We start from the raw sequence: 19,169 nt of genomic DNA on the forward strand, positions 1-19,169 counted from the left end.
TTAAACCATTTAAGTCCTAACTCATTTCTGAGACCATTGGCTTAATAGTCTTCCCTTGCTTACTAGTTAATTTCATCTATCTTTTTCAAACTGATTTTAAAGGAGAACAAAAGGCACTGAGTAGATTGAGAGGTAGAGAACCAATCCCATTAAAAAAAAATATTCTGGATAGCGAAGACACCTAATTCCTCTGGTTAAAATTGCATTACACAATTTGAATGCAACCAAGCAATTCAGACTTTTTCCTGGCACATCCTATAATGAGATTTGCCTTATATCATGAAAATCAACTGCTCTATGCCTAATGCAGTGTTTTGTTTTGCTGAGTCACAACCAAAACCAGCTTGGCACTTGAGACAGTAAAACCTGCAGTGTCCTGGACTAACAGTTTTTTAGTGCTTTTGGAGGATGGTCCCTGGGACAGAAAATGTACCAGCTGCAGAACAGGAACATGACCCTTTCCAGGAGAAATAATGTGCCAATTCCTGGGAAAGTCAAATGTCTCTAACCCACAGTTCCCAGCACAGAGCTCAAAACCAAGCTGTGTTCCAGGGTGAATATGCAGACCTACAGAAGATGTGGAAATATATCTCAACTGAAAGCATATATGGAATTATTATCTGGATAACCAGAAAGCCCAGAGAAATTCACCTGAGCCTAACTACTTGGTTGGTATAAACCAGTACTTCCTAACCATATGTTTCCCTAATGATTCAGATGCATGGGCCTGGTTTATAAATCTACGTTAAATCCCCATGGCAGAATCATGTTCCCGTATATTTAATAGACATGTTCAGCTTCAGATGTAAATTTCTGCCAGAAAGATAAATGATAGTCAAGGTATAAATTAAGATATACCTGTATTAACATTTCGCCAGAATCTATGTAGTAAACAATGACTTTTGGACAAGGGCTAACTTAATTTAGAACACCATTGAAAAGAAAATGAAATGCGTGTTAAAACAGTTTTGCGTCAGTGAAGGCTGAATCATTACTGGAGTGGAATCATCGTTGAAGGCTGAGTCATCACTGAAGGCTGGCTGAATCGTGCCTCTCTGTTCTGATGTTCTATCCCAAAAGTTTAAAGCTTAGCATGAAAATAAGTTCAGATGCATCACTCAAGTGAGAGAGAACACTTCAAGTTTAAAACATTTATTAAGGGGGAGGAGGAAGCTTACTGCTAATAGCATGAGTCAATTTCTTTTATTCAGACAGACATAATAGTTTGCCTTAGTCAGGGCAAGTTAATGATAGTAATTTTTGTAATAGGCAAGATCATATAAATATTTATGACGTCCCTAACACTTGGGCCTAACTTCATGGATTACTCTGAAAGAAGGATAACCTTATAGGTACTATTCAGAGTATTGTAAAGCTTAAGGCAGCATAGGGAATCTTAAGTAATTAAGAGTGTATTTACATTTTAGCACTGCAATAAGCACAAAGAAAAAGAGGGAGCAAGAAAGGACTCCTTGACATTACTGGCCAGCAAAAAGGGAAAAAGATATATTCCTTCCTTACCGCCCCGGCTTTATTTCTGGTGGTACCCAGGCAACAGAATCCAACATCGTGACCTTGAAAGGCAGACACGTAGTCATCCAACTTTTCAAAGTCCACCACTTCCTGACTCTAGAAAAGGGCACAGTTGTAAATAACTTCAGGTTATTTAAACACACATAACACAGACACACGAAAACCCTCTAAATATAAAAACTAAATTATAAAACATTACTGAAGGGTCTGCTCACATAACATCAAACTTTACAAATTCATCTTTTCCCCCCAATAAGCAATGCATCTGAACTGAAAATCAACAATGCACATAAACAGCCACAGTATAACTGGACTAGGGTGATCCAGATTTCTAAAATCAGGTTCAGTTATAATTTCTTTCCAGAAAAATAAAAGATGTGCCTATAGCTCACCAGGAAGGAGACCACTGAGGGATACTGCAGGGGTAGGGGATGGTGTTTGGTATTTCAAATGCTTAGGTTCAGATTGTGGGCCTGCTACTTACTAGGCATGTAATTGTGGCCAAGTTATTAATCATATGCCTCAGTTTTTTCCAGCTGTAAAATGTGGGTGGTAATCTTTCCTTTAGTCCAATCTGTAAACCACTGGTATTAGAATGAGCCCGGAGGTACATGATAAAAAGGCATAATCCTGGGTCCCACCTGAATACTTCTGAATCTGCACTTTTAACAAGCACCCACAGTAATTCTCGTGCACATTGAAATTTAAGAGCATTCATCTAACTTTATAACTTTACTGTAAAACTTAAAACAGAAATGTTGAAGCCGGGTGCAGAGGTCCACACCTGTAATGCTAGCACTTTGGGAGGTGGAGGCAGGGGGCTCACTTGAGGCCAGGAGCTCCAGATCAACCTGAGCAACATACAGAGACCCTATCTCTACAAAAAATGAAAAAATTAGCTAGGTATGGTGGTGTGTACCTGTAGTCCTCGCTAATTGAGAGGCTGGGGCAGGAGGGTCGTTTGAACCCAGGAGTTTGAGGTTGTAGTGATCTATGAGGACACATCACTGCACTCTACCTGGGGCAACAGAGTGAGACCTGGTCTGATAAAATAATAAATAAAAAGAAAGTTTGAGAAGCTCCTATCATCCAGGAGTTCAATAAAATGTTGGTTTCCTTCCATCGACTCTTTCCAAAGAATTTTCCTGACACTGCACACAACATTGAAGAAAAATCAGTTTTCACAAAGTGCCTGGTCAAAAGATGTACCACCAAAACTCAACTCTCCAAACACAGATCTCAAATTCCATTTCTAATTATCATGAGCATCTGACAAGGCCCATGAAATTAGATCATGAAGACCACATGTCACCTGCCTAAGCCTGCAAAGATGTCTGTTTTAAACAGGCAAGTCCCGATGGACTTCTGACATTCACAAAGTAACCTGAACACAGACCTCAGGGAATCAAGAACATGTATTTTCAAGATCACTTGTTATTTGGAATGTTCCTTTTAAGAAACCTGTAGGGCCAAATTGTGTAGTTGTGGCGTCTCGAGATCACACTGTTTTGTTCACAGGGTAAATAGAGAACAGAATCTCCATGAATCTCAGATTGCAGATATTTAGGAGGTTATCACCAGATCAAAGTCAGGTGTATCATTCACTTAAACCAGGTGTCCTCAAACTACAGCCTGCGGGCTACATACTGCCCGCATAGGACATTTATCCAGCTTGCCCAGTGTTTCCTCTGCAGCTGCCTGTCCTGCTTAGCAGCCAACTCGTCCGGGGCCCACAGTGCACAATCTCCAACGGTCTGAGGGACAGAGAACTGGCACCCTGTTTAAAAAGTTTGAGGACCCCTGACTTAAACCATAAAAGTATAATATACAGGGAAGGGAGTATTCCATTTACAGACGCAAGCCTGGCATGTCAGGCAAGGCAAATTCTTGTAAGTGAATAACTGCACTTTTCACTGACAAAGACCGTTCCTCATTCTGCCACGCATTTTAAATTCACTTTATTGTGAAGTGCACACAAACACAAAATAAGCAAAATGATTGAGAAAATTGTCAAGGAGGACCATCTCTAGAAACCTGCTTGTGTGGCCCTGAGAACAGTGCTTTTTCTGTCTCCCCAGTCCCCATTGCCACCTAGGCCCAGATTTTACAGGGTTCCAGATCGAGAGAAGGGCTTCTCTCAAAGCCACACAATGACAGGGAAGCTGACCTGGGCCTACAAACCAGGAGTCAGGCTTCCAGGAGGGGCTCTCACAGACCAATCATGCCCACATTTTGACACCTCTCCCTGCCTCCATGGCTGGCAGGGCAGCGTTCAGAAGCACTGGGGATACATTTGAGTCCCAGCTCAAATACTCACCACATTTTTATAAGCCTCTTCGTGGAAGGTGAGTTTCCTCCGGCCAATGAGCGTGACTTTGGAAAACAAGCTCTGTTCTAGGATTTCTTTTAAGAGCACTCTGCCCGTTTCTCCGCTGGCGCCCAGAATAAACACGGATTTATTCTGCATCCTAAAGTCTTCCCGAAGCTTTGGCAGCACCTCTGTTTTGTCCATGCTGGGGAAATAACATCAACAGGCCCTGGTGTTAGATGTTAAGGGACTGGGCATCCTCACCTGGGGGAACAAAGGCTGTTTATCTGTTCGGGAGGCAGCTATTGTTACTCTCTGCAGAATAACAGAGAAAAGTGCAGAGGGCCCTGGAGAAAGTGGTGATTCACCTGGGGGCTCAGAGCCTTGGCTTTCCCCAGCGCCTGTGCCAAGGGACACTTTGGAAAGGGCCCGAGATGGACAGTGCGCCCAGGTGCTACGAACTCCTGGCACAACCACTGGGCCCCTTTCCCTACGGCATCCCCGACCAGAGATGGAGTGCCACCCCGCTAGGTCTTCCACCTGGAGGCGTTACCTGGGGCCAGCCCCAGGCCCCGAGTCCTCATGCAGCAGCAGGAGCAGGGCAGCCACCAGCACTGCTACCTCCACACGGCGCCCCCAGCCCCAGCATTGGCGCATCCCTCCTGCCCCGTGGCCCGCCTTCCCGGGGTCTGCCTGCAGGCGCCTGAGACGGGAAAGTCCGTGCCTACCCGGCTTTGTCTTCTGGGTGGCTTCTCTGGCCGCCTCGCCCCGCCCGCCTGCAGGGATGGGACTTGGGAAGGGCAGGGGGAAGGTGCCCGAGGGCAAGTACGCTCCAGGGAGACCCCTTCCTCAAGGTTGGGAATCCGTGGGACCCTCTCTCCCGCGCTCTTCCTCACCACCTGGGCTCAGGTCACCCAGGCCCAGACAATAGACACCCCAGACTTGACCTTTGCTGGTCCCCCAAACTAATTTCAATTGTGTACTGAACATTTGCATCTCCAATTCAGCATGCCAAAAACTTAACACTCCCTATCCATCCACTCCAGAGAAAAACTAACCTATTCCTAAGTGTCACTGTCTCTACACACACTCAGGCTTCCCCCCTCCCTCTCAAGTCAGAAATCGGACCATTTCCTTTAGCTCCTTTGTCCCAGCCTTCCCACGTTCCAGATCAATCACCAAGTCCCATCATCCCATCTGCCTTCCAAATTGTTCCCTCATGTAATTCAAGCTTTCATCCCATCTCACTAGTATAACTGGTCTCACTGCCCAGATCTCCCACCACTTTGATATCCCACCTGGTTGAGCCAGAGAGACCTTCCACACCTGATTCTTCGGTGCAGGTTCCACAGCCCAGATCAGCGGTTTGGATCATAACTATCTACACTGGGCCTGTCCTGGATCTGGGGAGTGCTGGACAGGCGTGGGAATGACAAGCAGGAGTCTGAACAATAGATTATGTTGTGAATATTGGTCGTCTTGGGGCCCCACCTCCCAATCTAGACGCCAAATGAAACATTTTCTCTCCCATCTCCTTGGGCGTTATTATTAAATATATGTAGGTTTGACCTATGCTCAGCCAAGCAGACGCTCCCACGCTGGTTTTTCACTTTTGCAAGAGTAATAAAAAGATGTAGCAAAAGCCTGAGATAGATGAGATAGACTTCAGCTGGGTGGGGCAAGGGCCAAGGACCGAGGCATGAAGTTTGGCTAATTTGTTTCTGAATCACGAAGTTTTATGGATTGTCTTGCTCATAAAACATCTTAGCCTGTATATTGTCATCTGTAGCCAATGACTGTAACCTCTGTATTACATCCTCCAAAGAAAAAAGACAACTCCCATATGAGGAGCCCCCCCCCTCCCTTCTTCTAAAATGATTTATGGAATTCCAACTTGTAACAGACTCTGGAACAGGTCCAACTTTGTGGGTGTGTCTTCTTGGGTCTGTCCTCAAATTTGGCTTTCAATCAATTTTTATCAGATTACTTCTGCCTCAACAGCCTTAATTTTGGTTGACACTGCAGGTATATGTGTTTATTACTGTTGGACATATGTTTTCTTTTTTTGGCTTTTTATTATTATTTTAAAGACTTTTTAAAGAGCAGTTTTAGGTTTACAGGAAAATGGAGAGGAAGGTGCAGAGATTTCCCACACATGCACAATCTGTATGGACCCATCATTACCATGCAAAGTCCATAGTTTACATTAGGGTTGTACACTTGATGTTGTATATTTTACAGGGTTTGGACAAATGTCAAATGTCTAGTGACATATACCCATCATTATAATATTATACAAAGTATTTTCACTGCCCTAAAATTCTTCTGTGCTCTGCCTATTCATCCCTCGTTTTCCCCTAACCCCTGATCTTTTTACTGTCTCCATAGTGTTGCCTCTTCCAGAATGTCTCTCTACATATGTTTTCATTCCTCTTAGGTAGATACCTAGGGGAGGAATGACCAAAGGTTCTCTAAGGCAGATGTACCATTTTATACTCCATCCCACTTAGTATCATATCATCAATTGCTTTAATTTTAGCCACCCAAGGTCAAACAGCTCCTCATCTTTCTTTTAGCAATATGACCTTGAGTTTTATTAGAATATGTGGCTGTCTGTTAAGATTTTATATTTCCCATCTTAACTTGCACGTTGGCATAACTGTGTGATAATGATTTAATGGATGAGATGCAAGCAGAGGTAATGGGTGCAAATTTGAATCGCATTCTTAAAAGGAAGCTACCTGCTTTCCCTTTTCTCCTTTCCTTAACCAGAATGTGAATGTGGTGCTGGTGAACCAGCTCTGACCATGAGGAGACAAATACCCTAGCAGATAGCAGAGCGAGAACTTGGAACTTGAGTCCCCAGATGACTTCATAGAATAAGGCCACCTACCAAGCCTGGACTGCCTGCCCACCTCTGGGCAGTGGGAGAAAAAGAAACTTCTGTCATGTTGGAGCTACTATAACTCTGTTACAGCCCCTCAGCCAACACTGTGCCTAAAGTAAGATCCTTTTACTGAATCTTGCCAATGGATATTTACATTACCCTAAGTCAGCTAGATGCTCTGCTAGGCACTCTAGACTTTTCTTAGATGAATCAGATAGCAGATAAACTCACTCTAACCTGGGAAGGCAAGTCATAAATATTTGAGAAGATAAATAAAATATGAATTAAACAACATTATAAAACATTCTACATCCCTTCATAGGGTAGCACATGTTAAATGCCAAATGAGTATATAGAAAAGAGAAGGAAATTCAGAGAAAGACAAGCTCTCCCTGTCTGACAGTTGGCACCTATTCATCAAGGTGATGAGATAACGTGACATGACCTAGGCTACTAGGGCAAAAGGGAAGAGAAAAACATACGGGGAAGGGAAAGGGAACATAGTAGCAAGGAAAGATACTTGGCCAAAGACTTGCCTACCAAGTCCAGGTTTCAAGTTACTTCTGACCTTCATGATGTTTCTTCATGTATCCATGCTCCTATCTGCAAAATGGGAACTGTTCTATTATGTTCACTTTGTTCCAAGTAACAGAGACTTACTCACATTAACTAGAACAGCGATAGACAATATTGTAGGGATACACATAATGTGTAAAAGAGACAGAATTTCTGAGAAATCTAATGACAAGATCTGCTATAGGATGGGGCCTTATGGAGACTGGAACTGTATTTAGGTCAAATTTAGAGACCTCAGACTCAGGAACCCATGCGTCTTCATTTAGAGCTGTATCTTTAGTTACATCTTAATGAAGACTCTTTTCTGTTTCAAGTGATTGAAACCCCAACTCAAAATATCTTGATTTGAAAGGGAAATATACTGGCTCATGTAACTGAAGAATTAGTGTGTGATGTAGCCTTGGATAATATGATGACCAGAGTCAGGGGGCCACCCGAGGAGACAAGGACCCATTCCCTCTTCTTCCCTTGGCTCTGCTTTTCTTCATGTCACTCTTAGTCACAGACCCTGCAGGATGACCCAGAGGCTGTGAGCAGCTCCAGCCCTTCACCCTCCATTTCTGTCTGGGTCAAACATAGGAAAGATGTGGCACCCAAAATGAGTGATCTGAGGAATGTATGGGAAATGGAGGGACCTGGATGGAGTGGGCTGTCTCACAGGCACTGGGGTCTTTGGTAGGGGAAAGTGGCCAGCTTGCAGCAGCCCCACACAGGAGTCAGGGGAATAACACCCCAGCCTCATCCTTCCCCCTCCCTCTGACCTCCTACTGGTACTACTCCTTGGCAGAATTCAACTAGAAGCCAGAGGGAACTTATATTGTGCAGACCAATTTTCTTCAGGACATAGAATAGTGTGGAGACATGAAGAGAAGGGTTTATTCAAGATACCAAGTGCATCCTACCAGATTCAAGTCCAGCAAAGAGAGCATGATTGCAAGCAGAAGTCCCCAGCTATATCCCCTTATTTCTGATTGCATCTCCTGACTGTCACAGTAGCCCAGGGAATGACACTGGGAAAGGGCTGACTCCTCCCACACTTCTGAGAGTAGGCGACTAGGTAATGCCCCCAAGGAAAGTAGAGGTCACTATTGTAGGAAGAAAGGAGAATGGATGTCAAATACCATCTAAAGTGACCATATTGCTTCCCCATTTATTATCCCATTTTTTTCATAAATACAAATGCAGGATAATGTTTGGCAAATAAGAGTTATAAATAAACGTAGCATGAGTAAGATACCTGGTTGTGCACAGAGGTTGGATTTGGTAGAGGTAGGTGTCTGGAAGAAAATACTGTAATTTTCCCTGGTCACAGAACAAATACAACCATGAATGGCATTCAACAATTTAGGTAGGTGATTTAGTGTATCTATCATGTGCTTGACAGTAATTTTTGCCCTTTTCAAAGTTGTGGGGCAGAGAGTCACTTGCACATGCGCCCACATGTTTCCAACCTCCATGCTAATTATTTGTATTTGATAAAGGGAGAGATTGGGTCACCTATCTGGTAAACATGTGATCTAAGTTAAACTTTGGTGTCAGGTCAAGAACCTGAATATCCAGCTCAATGATAAGATCATGAGTGATATGCAACCTTATGAGAGAGCCTAAAAAAAAAAATCCTGAGTGATACCTGTGCAATTCTGGATTCTTTCAGGAAAGCCTAATTCTTGTTTTTAGCAGCTGTATTTGGAAATATGGTGCTGTCTCCAGGTTTCCTAGCACTCCTGAGTGTGTCCTCTCACTGACCTGTACTGAAGGAATAACCTGTGCAGTAGGTTTTTCTATTGTACTGTGGTGGGTAGGAGTGGGGCTGGTTTTGAGAGGCTGAAAAACCAATATGCCTGACGCGGAGGGATGGAAGATTGAGGCGGAGGAGGCAGAGGGGAGACTAGAGAGGCACACAGAGACCAGTCTGTGTCACACATCATGAGATACATTATGATTTATAATTATTATTTAATTTTAGGTTTTTTTATTTAGTAAACTTGATTGCACCATATTTATTTATAGTTTTCTTCAGTAAAAGATAGTGGCATATTACCTTAATTACTATGAATCCATTTATTAGTACTTGTTCCTAGTAATAAATTTAATAAACTTTATAAAAATGAAGAAATTTTCAAAAAATGATTAAATACAGGTGAGTGTGGAGTGAACGTGGGATATGACAAATTCAGGAAAGTAGTATCTGTAGGGGTCAAGTTTGGGAAGCACTGGTAGGCTGGGCATTCTGCCCCTCTAGATCTACTTTCCACCCTGTGTGTTCTTTTCTGTGATCCCTGCAGGTGACCTCTAAGCCTGCCTCTTCCAGTCTACCTTGATCTCTTGCTTCTGGTTGGATCTGGCCAATAGGAGTCACCAGGAGGAAATTGAAGTGGGGGTGTGTTGGGGAGGGTATGAGATTAGGGTCTTTATTCCCCTGAATCTCCGCTCCAGGGTTGTTATACCTCAACCAAAGGGCACAGCTCCTGTCTGAGCCTCTCTTACACCTCTAAGTCCCTTCTCAGGTCCCAGTAACCCTCCTCACCGCATCCCTTCAGGTGCAGGACTGGTAACAGCTGCCTGCTGTTGCTGGCATTGCAACACCAACATCCTTTGTGGGGTTTTCTTTAACCTTCCCACTCTCCTGTAAATCATCTTTACCAATCTGCTCAGTTACCCCACTTGAACATGCTCTCTGCTTCCTGCCAGGACCCTAAGTGATACTGCTGATGTGGTGGAAAGCATGAGCTTTGAAGTCAGGCAGAAGTAGATGTGAATCCTGGCTGGTCGCTTAATAGCTGTTTGACCTTTGACCTTGGGCAAGTCCCAATATATAAGCACAGCATTTATCACACCAGGAAGACTCTACTCTGTGAGGTCAGTCATCACATCTCTCTCATTGCTACATAGCCCCAGCTCTGGGGCGGTGTTTGGTGCATAGTAGGTGCTCAAGAAAAATGCACAGATGGATTTCTCCATACCTTATACATGAGACCTAGAATCAGGGTATGAGAGCAACTAGTCAAACACACTTATTCACAGAGGACGCCCAAGGATGTGGTGTGACTTGTGCGAGTAGTGGGTCTCAGACATGCTCTTTAATGGAGGCAACAAAGGGAAGGGTGAAGGTCAATAAAAAATAAATAAATAAAAGGAGAAAATGTGGCAAGGAACACACTGGCAAAGGGTGCCTGCCCACAAACCACCATGTCCTTGGACATTTATCTCCCTCCCCAGTATCACCCTACCTAAAAAGACAGTCCCCTTCTGTTGAGAGAGCATGCCTTCTTTCCAATAAAGAGGAAGCAACATGAAGGAAAGCGTGCAGAGACCTGAGGGTCCCAGGGAGGGGACAATGAAGGAGAGACCAGATGGGCAGATGCTTTCGCAGGACTGGGGCTAGATTAGTGGCAAAGCCACAGATGTTCTGAACCCCGAAAATCAAAGAGGTGATGAGATGGTGTGTGAATATTCTAGGGATGCTGTAGCAAATGGCCACACACTGGATGGTTTATAACAACAGGAGTTCACTCTCTCAGAAGTCTGAAATGAGAGTGTCAGCGGGGCCGTGTTGCCTCCGGAGGCTCTAGGGCAGAATTCTTTCTTACCTCTTCCAACTTCCGATGGCTCCAGTGTTCCTTGGCTTGTGGATACAAAACTCCAATCTCTGCCTCTGTCTTCACATGGCTTTTCCTCTGTGTCTCTGAGTCTTCTTTTTTCTGTCTCTTATAAGGACACTTGTCATTAGATTTAGGGCCTGTCGAGATAATCCAGGATGACCTCATCTGGAGATCTTAAACTAAAGGAAAAGTGGAAGAACAGGTGTCCTTTCTATTCTCGAAGAGAATTTCATGCAGTTCTAACTCCTCAAGGAATCAGAGCCTTGGCTTCAGAAAGGAGGAGAGAGAGTGTGTGTGTGCAAGCATGCAATGATTCCAAATAACACACGCCAGAAAGGGGATATACTTCCAAAACACACACAAATGCATTTCATAGGTTGTGTGAGTCTCCAGGAATAGGAGCTGAAGAAATTCAAACTGATCAGTTACAGCCTAGTGAAGACTAGAGAAACCCAGGCTACAGAATACTTCACAGTTTCTGACATAAGCACTGATTAGAGTGACATGCAGAGAGGAAAAACAAGTGTAGTGTATAAAGGGGGACACACGTGCAATGGAGGAAATAAATCCAGATTCAGTTTGTCCAACCATGGGAGCATCAGCACTCTTGATTAGTTATGGACACAGAGCACTAGAGGGCGCCAGAGAAAGTGGAAATGTTTCATTTTTTCGGGAACTGTCTGGTGTTGGAAAATCCCCTTTGATCTTTAGCTATAAGAACACTCTATCAGTTCTCTTCATTTTTAAAAATGGAATTATTACTGCAAGTTTATCAGCTCATACTTTCAGTGAGGGAAAGTACTGCAATTTTGGAGAATGCAGAAAGCAAAGGAAGTTGCTAGTGATGCATTCTTCATTTATCAAACATTTATTAGTTGTGTGCCTGGTAGTGTGTTAGATGCTATGGGTAGAAAGATAAATGAACCCACTATTTTCCATTGAAGCCATTAGTAACATCAGAAGTTAAAATTTTCATAATACTTCGTGTTTTCCTATTTGAAACTCTCTTTATCCTCCTGACCTATTCACCCATTAATAACGTCAGAGGAGGTATGTGTTCTAGTTAAGCACAAAGGCTTTGGAGTAAGACAGCTGGGTTGAATTCTCAGTTTGGTCACGTTTTAGCTGTTAACCTCCTGTCCCCTAGTTTCCTTATCTGTAAAATGGAATGATAATAATACCTATGTCATTGGGTGTTGTGAAAATTAAGATAATCCACATAAACTGCTTGGAATAATGTCATATTGAGGAGCTCAGTCTCTAGGAATTTTTATTTAGATACTACCCATCTTGGGGAGTTCAAATGAAATCATAGATTCAAATAACCACAGAGCTGAGCTGGAAAGGAAATCATATCTAATCTAACTCCCTCATCTTATGAGAAAATGAAATTCTGCCACTTGCTAGCTGTGTAAGTTGGAGAAGTGCTTAACCATTCAATGCCTGTAAAAGAGAACAATGAATACACCTCTTGAAGCTCTTGAGAAAATTAGATGAGGCAACATACATGAAGCTCTCAATATCACACAAAGTCAGACCCTAGTTCTTCTATATTGTTAGGGACAGGTACAAGTTGGCAATGCTCACCATAGGAAAAGAGGAGGGGGCAAAAATAAGGAGACCATTTAGCATAAGCATTTAGCAACAGCAAGAACTTGAGGTTAGGGACTTTTACAGGCCAGCAGCATGTGCAGAAACTAGGAGCTTATGTCCAAAGGGGTCCTTTTCCTCATTAACATATATTAGCATAGCTAAAAAATCACACCCATCAGCGCCATGACAGTTTATTGTTGTCATAGTAACCCCTGGAAGTAACCCTATAAGGATAAAAATGGGGAAGGCCCTTAGTTCAAAGAACTCTCTACCCCTTTCCCAGGACAGTAATGAATACTCCACCCACCACTTAACATTTATAAGGTCTAGACATAAAAGTAGAAGTGTGTTAAAACCTCAGCATCTTCTCCACTTGGAAAGACAGACCTACTTCCCCTCAGGAAATGTACTTTCGCTTTTTAGTCTCTGCTGATAAGTTTGCAATTAAGAGCTGCCTGTGTAAAAGTATTAAGTGTCTCTCATCACTCCCTCACACCAGCCCAGCTTGTAATTCCTTCAAGCCACGAGCCAAAGAACCGGGGCAACACACCTCAAAAAATCCACCCTGACATACGTTATGGTAGGGCTAAAAAAAAAAAAAAAAAAAAATTAACAAACTATAAGCCTTAGGCTTTTGGGAAAAGATAGCCAAGTACTTTCAGATTTTATAATCATTCTTCTCACCAAATCAAACAAATGATACCTAGAAAGACTGTGTCAGCAGCAGTCATATGAAGGAAGGGCCACCCTCTTATACCTCAAACTTCAAAGTGGCAGCTGGAGACTAAGAACCTGGAAATCAACACACAGCTTGGACTCCTCCCTACCAAGGAACAGGAGAGGAGACTAGAGATTTGTGTGGTAAACAGCCAGGAGGAAAAGACACGAAACACCCCTTCAAGCTCAAAGTCCCTCTCCGCAATGACGGAATAAGAGCTAAGCTAAGAAGCACAACTCCCCCCCCCCCCAGTTAAAAAGGAAGTTGGGGGAGAGTTGCTGAGGGATGAATGCCCATATCCAATCATCTCAGACTGTGAGCAGAAGCTTGAGTGAGGATGGGTGAGCATCCCACTAGAAAGCAAACTCCATGAAGACAGGGGTTATATCTGGTTCACTGCTGTATTCCTGCCACCTAGATTAATGCCTGGCACTTGGTAGATGCTGAATAAATATTGAGTAAATATTAATATATTGAAACACTCCTTATAGCAGAGAAAAATGCAAACATATCCTTGGAGCTTGGGGAATGCCAAAACAAGAAATTTTTCTTTCTTTCTTTTTTTTTTTTTTTACAAGAGGAATGCACTAAAACAAGAAATTTCTATGAAATCATAAGTATTTCCTTCAAAATTCATGCAAATTTTATGCTCCATGATTTATTAGTAGTTATTTTGAATACATTGGTGACAGCAGTTGTAGCAGACAGCTGTTGTTGTTTATTTCTCAGCATCTATTAACACTCCCTCTTCCACCCACCCCTCCCCAACAGGTACCTCTAGCATACATTCCACCTTCAGCTCCAAGTGTGGGCATATGATGCACTCCTAGTCAAGCTGAATGTTCCCTCCCACTGACCACAGCGATTGTTTTAGGGTTAGGCTATTATTCAATCAGAGCTCATGAGATAAAATTGTTGAGTTTGGTTGTGACTACTGAAAAAAGAGATGCACTATCTTTCCCACAGGGCCTGAGCTGTGAGGACATTTGTCTATGCAGGGGAAGGAAAACAACTTCTTTATCTTTTTAAGTTCTCAGTTGAGGCCCTTGTAACAAATGACAGATTAACAACAGAAAATCATACAAATTTATTTAATATACATTTTATGTAACATAGGATCCTGAAATTCATAGGCAATGAAGACATAAAAGGATCACTTGAGCCCAGGAGTTTGAGGTTGTAGTGAGCTATGGTGATGCCACTGCACTGTAGCCTGGGTAACAAGAGTGAGACACTGCCTTCATCAACCAATCAATCAATAACTGACCCTGGTTGGTTGTGGCTCTATGTAACAGGGGTGCGTTTTCATACCACTCAAACCTGCACTGACCTCTCCTTTCCCTGAGTATTGGTAAAGATCACTATAGACAGAGCCACCAAATTTATCCCTCAATTGCATACTGTGCTATATTGTTTACTGTCTTACTAGAATGAACATTCTATGAAGGCAGGGACTTTATTTTGCTGTTATATCCCCAACACCTAGAAACCATTTAATACCTGACCAGCATAGGTATTAAATAATATTTGTTAAATAAGTGAATGAACAAATGTGGGCTAGCTTTCCACGACGACATTGACAACCTGGAGATCAGGAGGATACTTAAGAACATTCATTACACACTTGATAACATTGGTCAAAAATCCTTTCTGTCTTATCCTCCATGTCTTTACATAGTAGAGGCTAAATGCACCTTGACCGAGGGATACATCAACTCTACCCTGAAAGCAAGCTTGTTTCTCACAGGTTCCACAGCAGACCTGTAAGCACCTGCTTAGTGAAACTGAGGGGGAATATTCCCAAACTCTGTTCTAGGTGCCTTCCCTAAGATCAAGGCAGGGTCTACATACTGCTGTGGTGGAATTGGTCCCAGCATAGGAGCCTAAAAGATTTAGGGTCTCATCCAAGCTCTGCCACTTACCAGCTCTATGGCCTTGGGCAAGTCCTTTTGTGTCGCTGTGCCTCTATTTCCTCAGGTATAAAACAAAACTAATAATTCAGACCAATTTATCTCCCAGCTTTTTGTGAGGATCAAATTATACGGTTATGGAAAGACTGAAAAACCAAGCATGATATATAAGGGAAGGTATAAATTGGATTCATACCATTTCTGAATGAAATGTTAAAATTCTCATTTTGATCACTGAGTTCCTTATATTGATTGATTGGCTGAGTGTGTGTTGCATAGGATTTGTTTGAATGCAGATGGGAAACAATTTAGACATATAGGACTTGGTACAAAGCAAATTCGGTTGAAATTAAGTCCATTCCTAGGATAATTTGGTCAACATACATTTTGGTGAGGAAAAGTTAATTGTCTTAGCTATTGGTTTTACAAAAATTGGTTTATTTTGGTTAGGGAGGTTTTTTTTGTTTGATTTTTTACATCTTTTAGCATTTGTCATTTTAAAGAATTTCTCAGATATTTTTCTTTTTCCTGTTTAAGTCATTTTAAGGACAGCTTGAGTTGAGGTTTTTATCAGTTTGGCCATTTGTCCAATGTGGTTCTTCTCAAGAGACCTGAGTAACAGTGATTATTTATAACTGGGAATTCATAAGTGCATAATCATAAAACTAAATTACCAGAACACAGTCAACTTCTCGGCTTGATAAATACTGCAGTTTCCCTTTCAAACATTTGAGCTCTTAGAAACTGGCTGCTTTGGGGTCTTTTTACCACTTTTATGCAACTTACTGTTAAGAGAGAGCAATGAAGGGGAGAAAATCTCAAGTGCAGGGAAAGGAAGCGTTGACGATTCCAGTGTGGACAAAGACAGTATTATCTGCTAAGAGCCTTCTAAAACCTCCATTTAAATTTAAAAGTAGCGGGCAAGCTCAACTGTTGATGTGGAAGGGGAAAGATTGGGTGGGAGGAAGGCTGTGAGGAGATTTAAACCAAGCCTCCATACTGCAAACTCAGTAGGAGCACTAGGGGGTAGTGCCGTGCTAAGTATCTCAGCACTGACTTTGACTTGCACCTAAACAGGACATTAAAATTCAGATCTTTGGAATAAAGATCATAAATAGCATCTGTTTATGAGGCTGTCAACAGAACACTTGCAAGTGATTTTATTATGAAAAATTGAAATATGCATAAGAGTAGCAAGAATTGTGTGTTGAATTCCCACACCCATCACCCAGACGAAATAATTAACAAGAGTTTACCACCCCCGCTCTTTCTCTCCTTTCTTTTCTTTTTTTCTTTAGTATTTTAAAGCAGATCCCACACATCATGTTATTTCATCCCCACCTACTTTAGTTTGAATCCCTGAAAACTACAGATTTTTTTAAAAAAACATAAATATAGGCCATTATCACTCAAATTTCCATATTATTTTTAATATCGAATTCATATCCTAATAATTCCAATTGTCCCAAGAATATCATTTTATCATTTTGTTAGAATCAGTAACCAAACGAGGTATATAAATTGTATCTAGTTGTTCTATTTCTTAAGTATCTTTTGATCTAGATAGAACAGTCTCCCCTCCCCTCCCCCTTATACCTTTTATGATGCCACTGACATGTTGAAGAAAGATCCAAAGTCTGGATTTGCCTGTTTGATTCCTCAGGGTGACTACAAGTAACTTTTTATATATATATTTTTAAGCAAGAGTAAGTAAACGTTGTATTCTTCACAGACTATTTAGGATTATTGGAGTATTAGGATTGCAGATCTTGGTTTTATGCCATGTTACTATCAAGCTAAAGAGCATAAGCTATGAAGGCAGAGAGATCCATATTTAAATCCCAGCTTGGCTACTTACTAGCTGGGTATCCATCAATCTGGGTCCCAATTTATTTGTAAAACAGATGTCTTAGGACATAGGATTCTTAGGAGGATTAAATGAGATAATCTATGGTAAGCCGTTGGGACATAGTAGCTGCAATATAATTGATAACCATTATATATTATCACCAAAATTTATTTTCACAACATTTACTATTTCTGAACAAGACAGATTATACATTCTGATGACAATAGCAGACGGTTCATTTTCATCCTCATCGTGGGTGAAAAGTATAACTAGTTTAGCCCTGCCATGTTCATTCTCCAGCTGAAAATTATTGAATGATTATGGAAATTAACATAACTCATTCAAATATAGAACTTAGGGTTCTTGCAGAGCCACAGCAGATGAAAATGTCATGTGTTAAGATGATATTTTTAAAAGGTTTATGAATAGAGACCAGCAAGCCAAGAATTCATAAACCTATTTTTCTCGTCAAACCCCAGTACCTGAGCCAATGTCAACAGTCACGATAATAATGACGGTATTTATATTTCCAATGGACAAGACCGCCAAGATTTAATTGATGAAAAAAATTCACGTGGGAATCCAGCAGTCATCCGCCATAATATCAATCATAATAAATCCCATGCTGTGGATGAAGCACTCAGCAAATAAATATTGACTGGTGAGAGTTTAAAGGAAAGAACACCAAGTACTGCGGGGAGTCACTGACGCTCCCTGGTCCACAGAGATTATTGCAAGAGAATGTAACACTTAATAGAGGTAGCAGCATTCTGCAGATTCAGAAAAAAAATTTTACCAACACTCTTGGAATGGACCTAAACAGTCTGAAACAAGAATCCATTTGAAATTGAAAGTGGAAAAACTTAAGCCTATTCTCAGATTGTATATAAGCAGAAAGAAGAGAGAAAAGTTAGCTGCTAATATTTTGGTTTATTCATTGTCCTGAAATAGTCTATTTATATACATTTTTTAAATCTTACTTTTAAATGAAAATATAGCATTCTGCCTCATACCATTTTTGGTACAAATCTACCTATATGTACATGAATGAGATGAAAACATACTAATTCAATTTTTAAATAACATGTGCTTGTTAAGTAATTATGTATGCTTATCAAGAAAAAATCCAATACACAAGCATTTATTTGAAGATAATGTAATTTGGCAATATTTTGTTGTGCTGATATAACAAAAAGTAACCACCATATATCCGTGTTACATTGGAGATGATTCATGATTTTCTACAGTAACTTTGAAAGTATCTTTAATTAGCTCTCCTTATAACAAAATCATCATTCAGTTCTTAATGTGCTACAAAAATGGATATCAAAATTTCAATATGTCTTAAACATATTGTGCTTTTGTAGTGAAATTAATGCTGCAAGTATCGGGATGCAAGGACTATACATAAAGGACTATAAAACAGAAAACAAAAATGTGTTCTTTGTGGGAATACTTGACTAGTTTTTACTTTTCTAAGGAGTGATTTAAATCAAATCCACTGCAATCCAAGGAGAAGAATGGTTATCAACTGGACAACTGTGGTCAGTGGCCACATGAATGACTTCAGCTGTAAACCAAATTCCTCAATTTAAAATTAGATGGCCCTTTCCCTTGAAAATTGCTTGGAAGAGATTACACCCTTCCAGCAGGGCCAACATGAAGTCATTTTGTTGGTATTACTCTCTTTCCCAGGGCAAGACAAACTGCCAGAGAACATCAGTCCTTTTGCAGTCATGGTTCAAAAGTGGACCTAATTGTTAGTAAAACATGCTAATTGTCAGAAACAGATACTTTAAGATGGGTAAGTCATTTTTGACAATGTAATAAACGTCCTTGGAATGATTATGTGCTCTTAAATTATGGATTTCAGGATTCCAGAATTTAAGAGTTGGAGGAGACTTTAAGTCATTTAGCTCTTCCTCTAGCATCTTTTCAGATTAAGCTGGGGGCTCTTCTGACCCTGTAAAACTCTCCAAGGATGAAGACTCTATTCTTATCATACTAACTGATTTCAAGAGCTTACTTACACAGATGGTAAAGTCCTTTCCTAGAACCCAAAGTGAATCTGAAATTTTTGTAGTAGTCTCCATAATTTCCATATGTATAGAGCATGTTGTTGTAGAAAGAGCATTGAATTTAGAATCAAAAGACCTGGATTTGACACTTCCTATTTGACCCTTGTCAATTCCT

At 41.2% G+C, this 19,169-nt stretch overlaps 1 protein-coding gene across 2 annotated transcripts in view; it reads right to left on the reverse strand.

The window, feature by feature from the left end:
- The window catches only part of LOC142861013 (protein HTATIP2-like), a 39,347-nt gene that overhangs the window by 10,143 nt on the left and 10,035 nt on the right, over positions 1 to 19,169 (reverse strand). The window contains exons 4-6 of one of the 2 annotated variants that reach the window (XM_076002099.1): positions 10,895 to 11,043; positions 3,851 to 4,046; positions 1,522 to 1,629 (exon numbers count right to left, since the gene is read on the reverse strand). In XM_076002099.1, coding sequence (XP_075858214.1) covers positions 1,522 to 1,629; positions 3,851 to 4,045 — 303 coding nt within the window. In that variant the 5' untranslated portion in view covers position 4,046; positions 10,895 to 11,043. The remainder of the gene's footprint in view (positions 1 to 1,521; positions 1,630 to 3,850; positions 4,047 to 10,894; positions 11,044 to 19,169) is intronic. The other variant, XM_076002098.1, reaches the window with a different exon arrangement.

Source organism: Microcebus murinus, chromosome 4 (genome assembly GCF_040939455.1).
Source record: "Microcebus murinus isolate Inina chromosome 4, M.murinus_Inina_mat1.0, whole genome shotgun sequence".
Classification (NCBI taxonomy): domain Eukaryota; kingdom Metazoa; phylum Chordata; class Mammalia; order Primates; family Cheirogaleidae; genus Microcebus; species Microcebus murinus.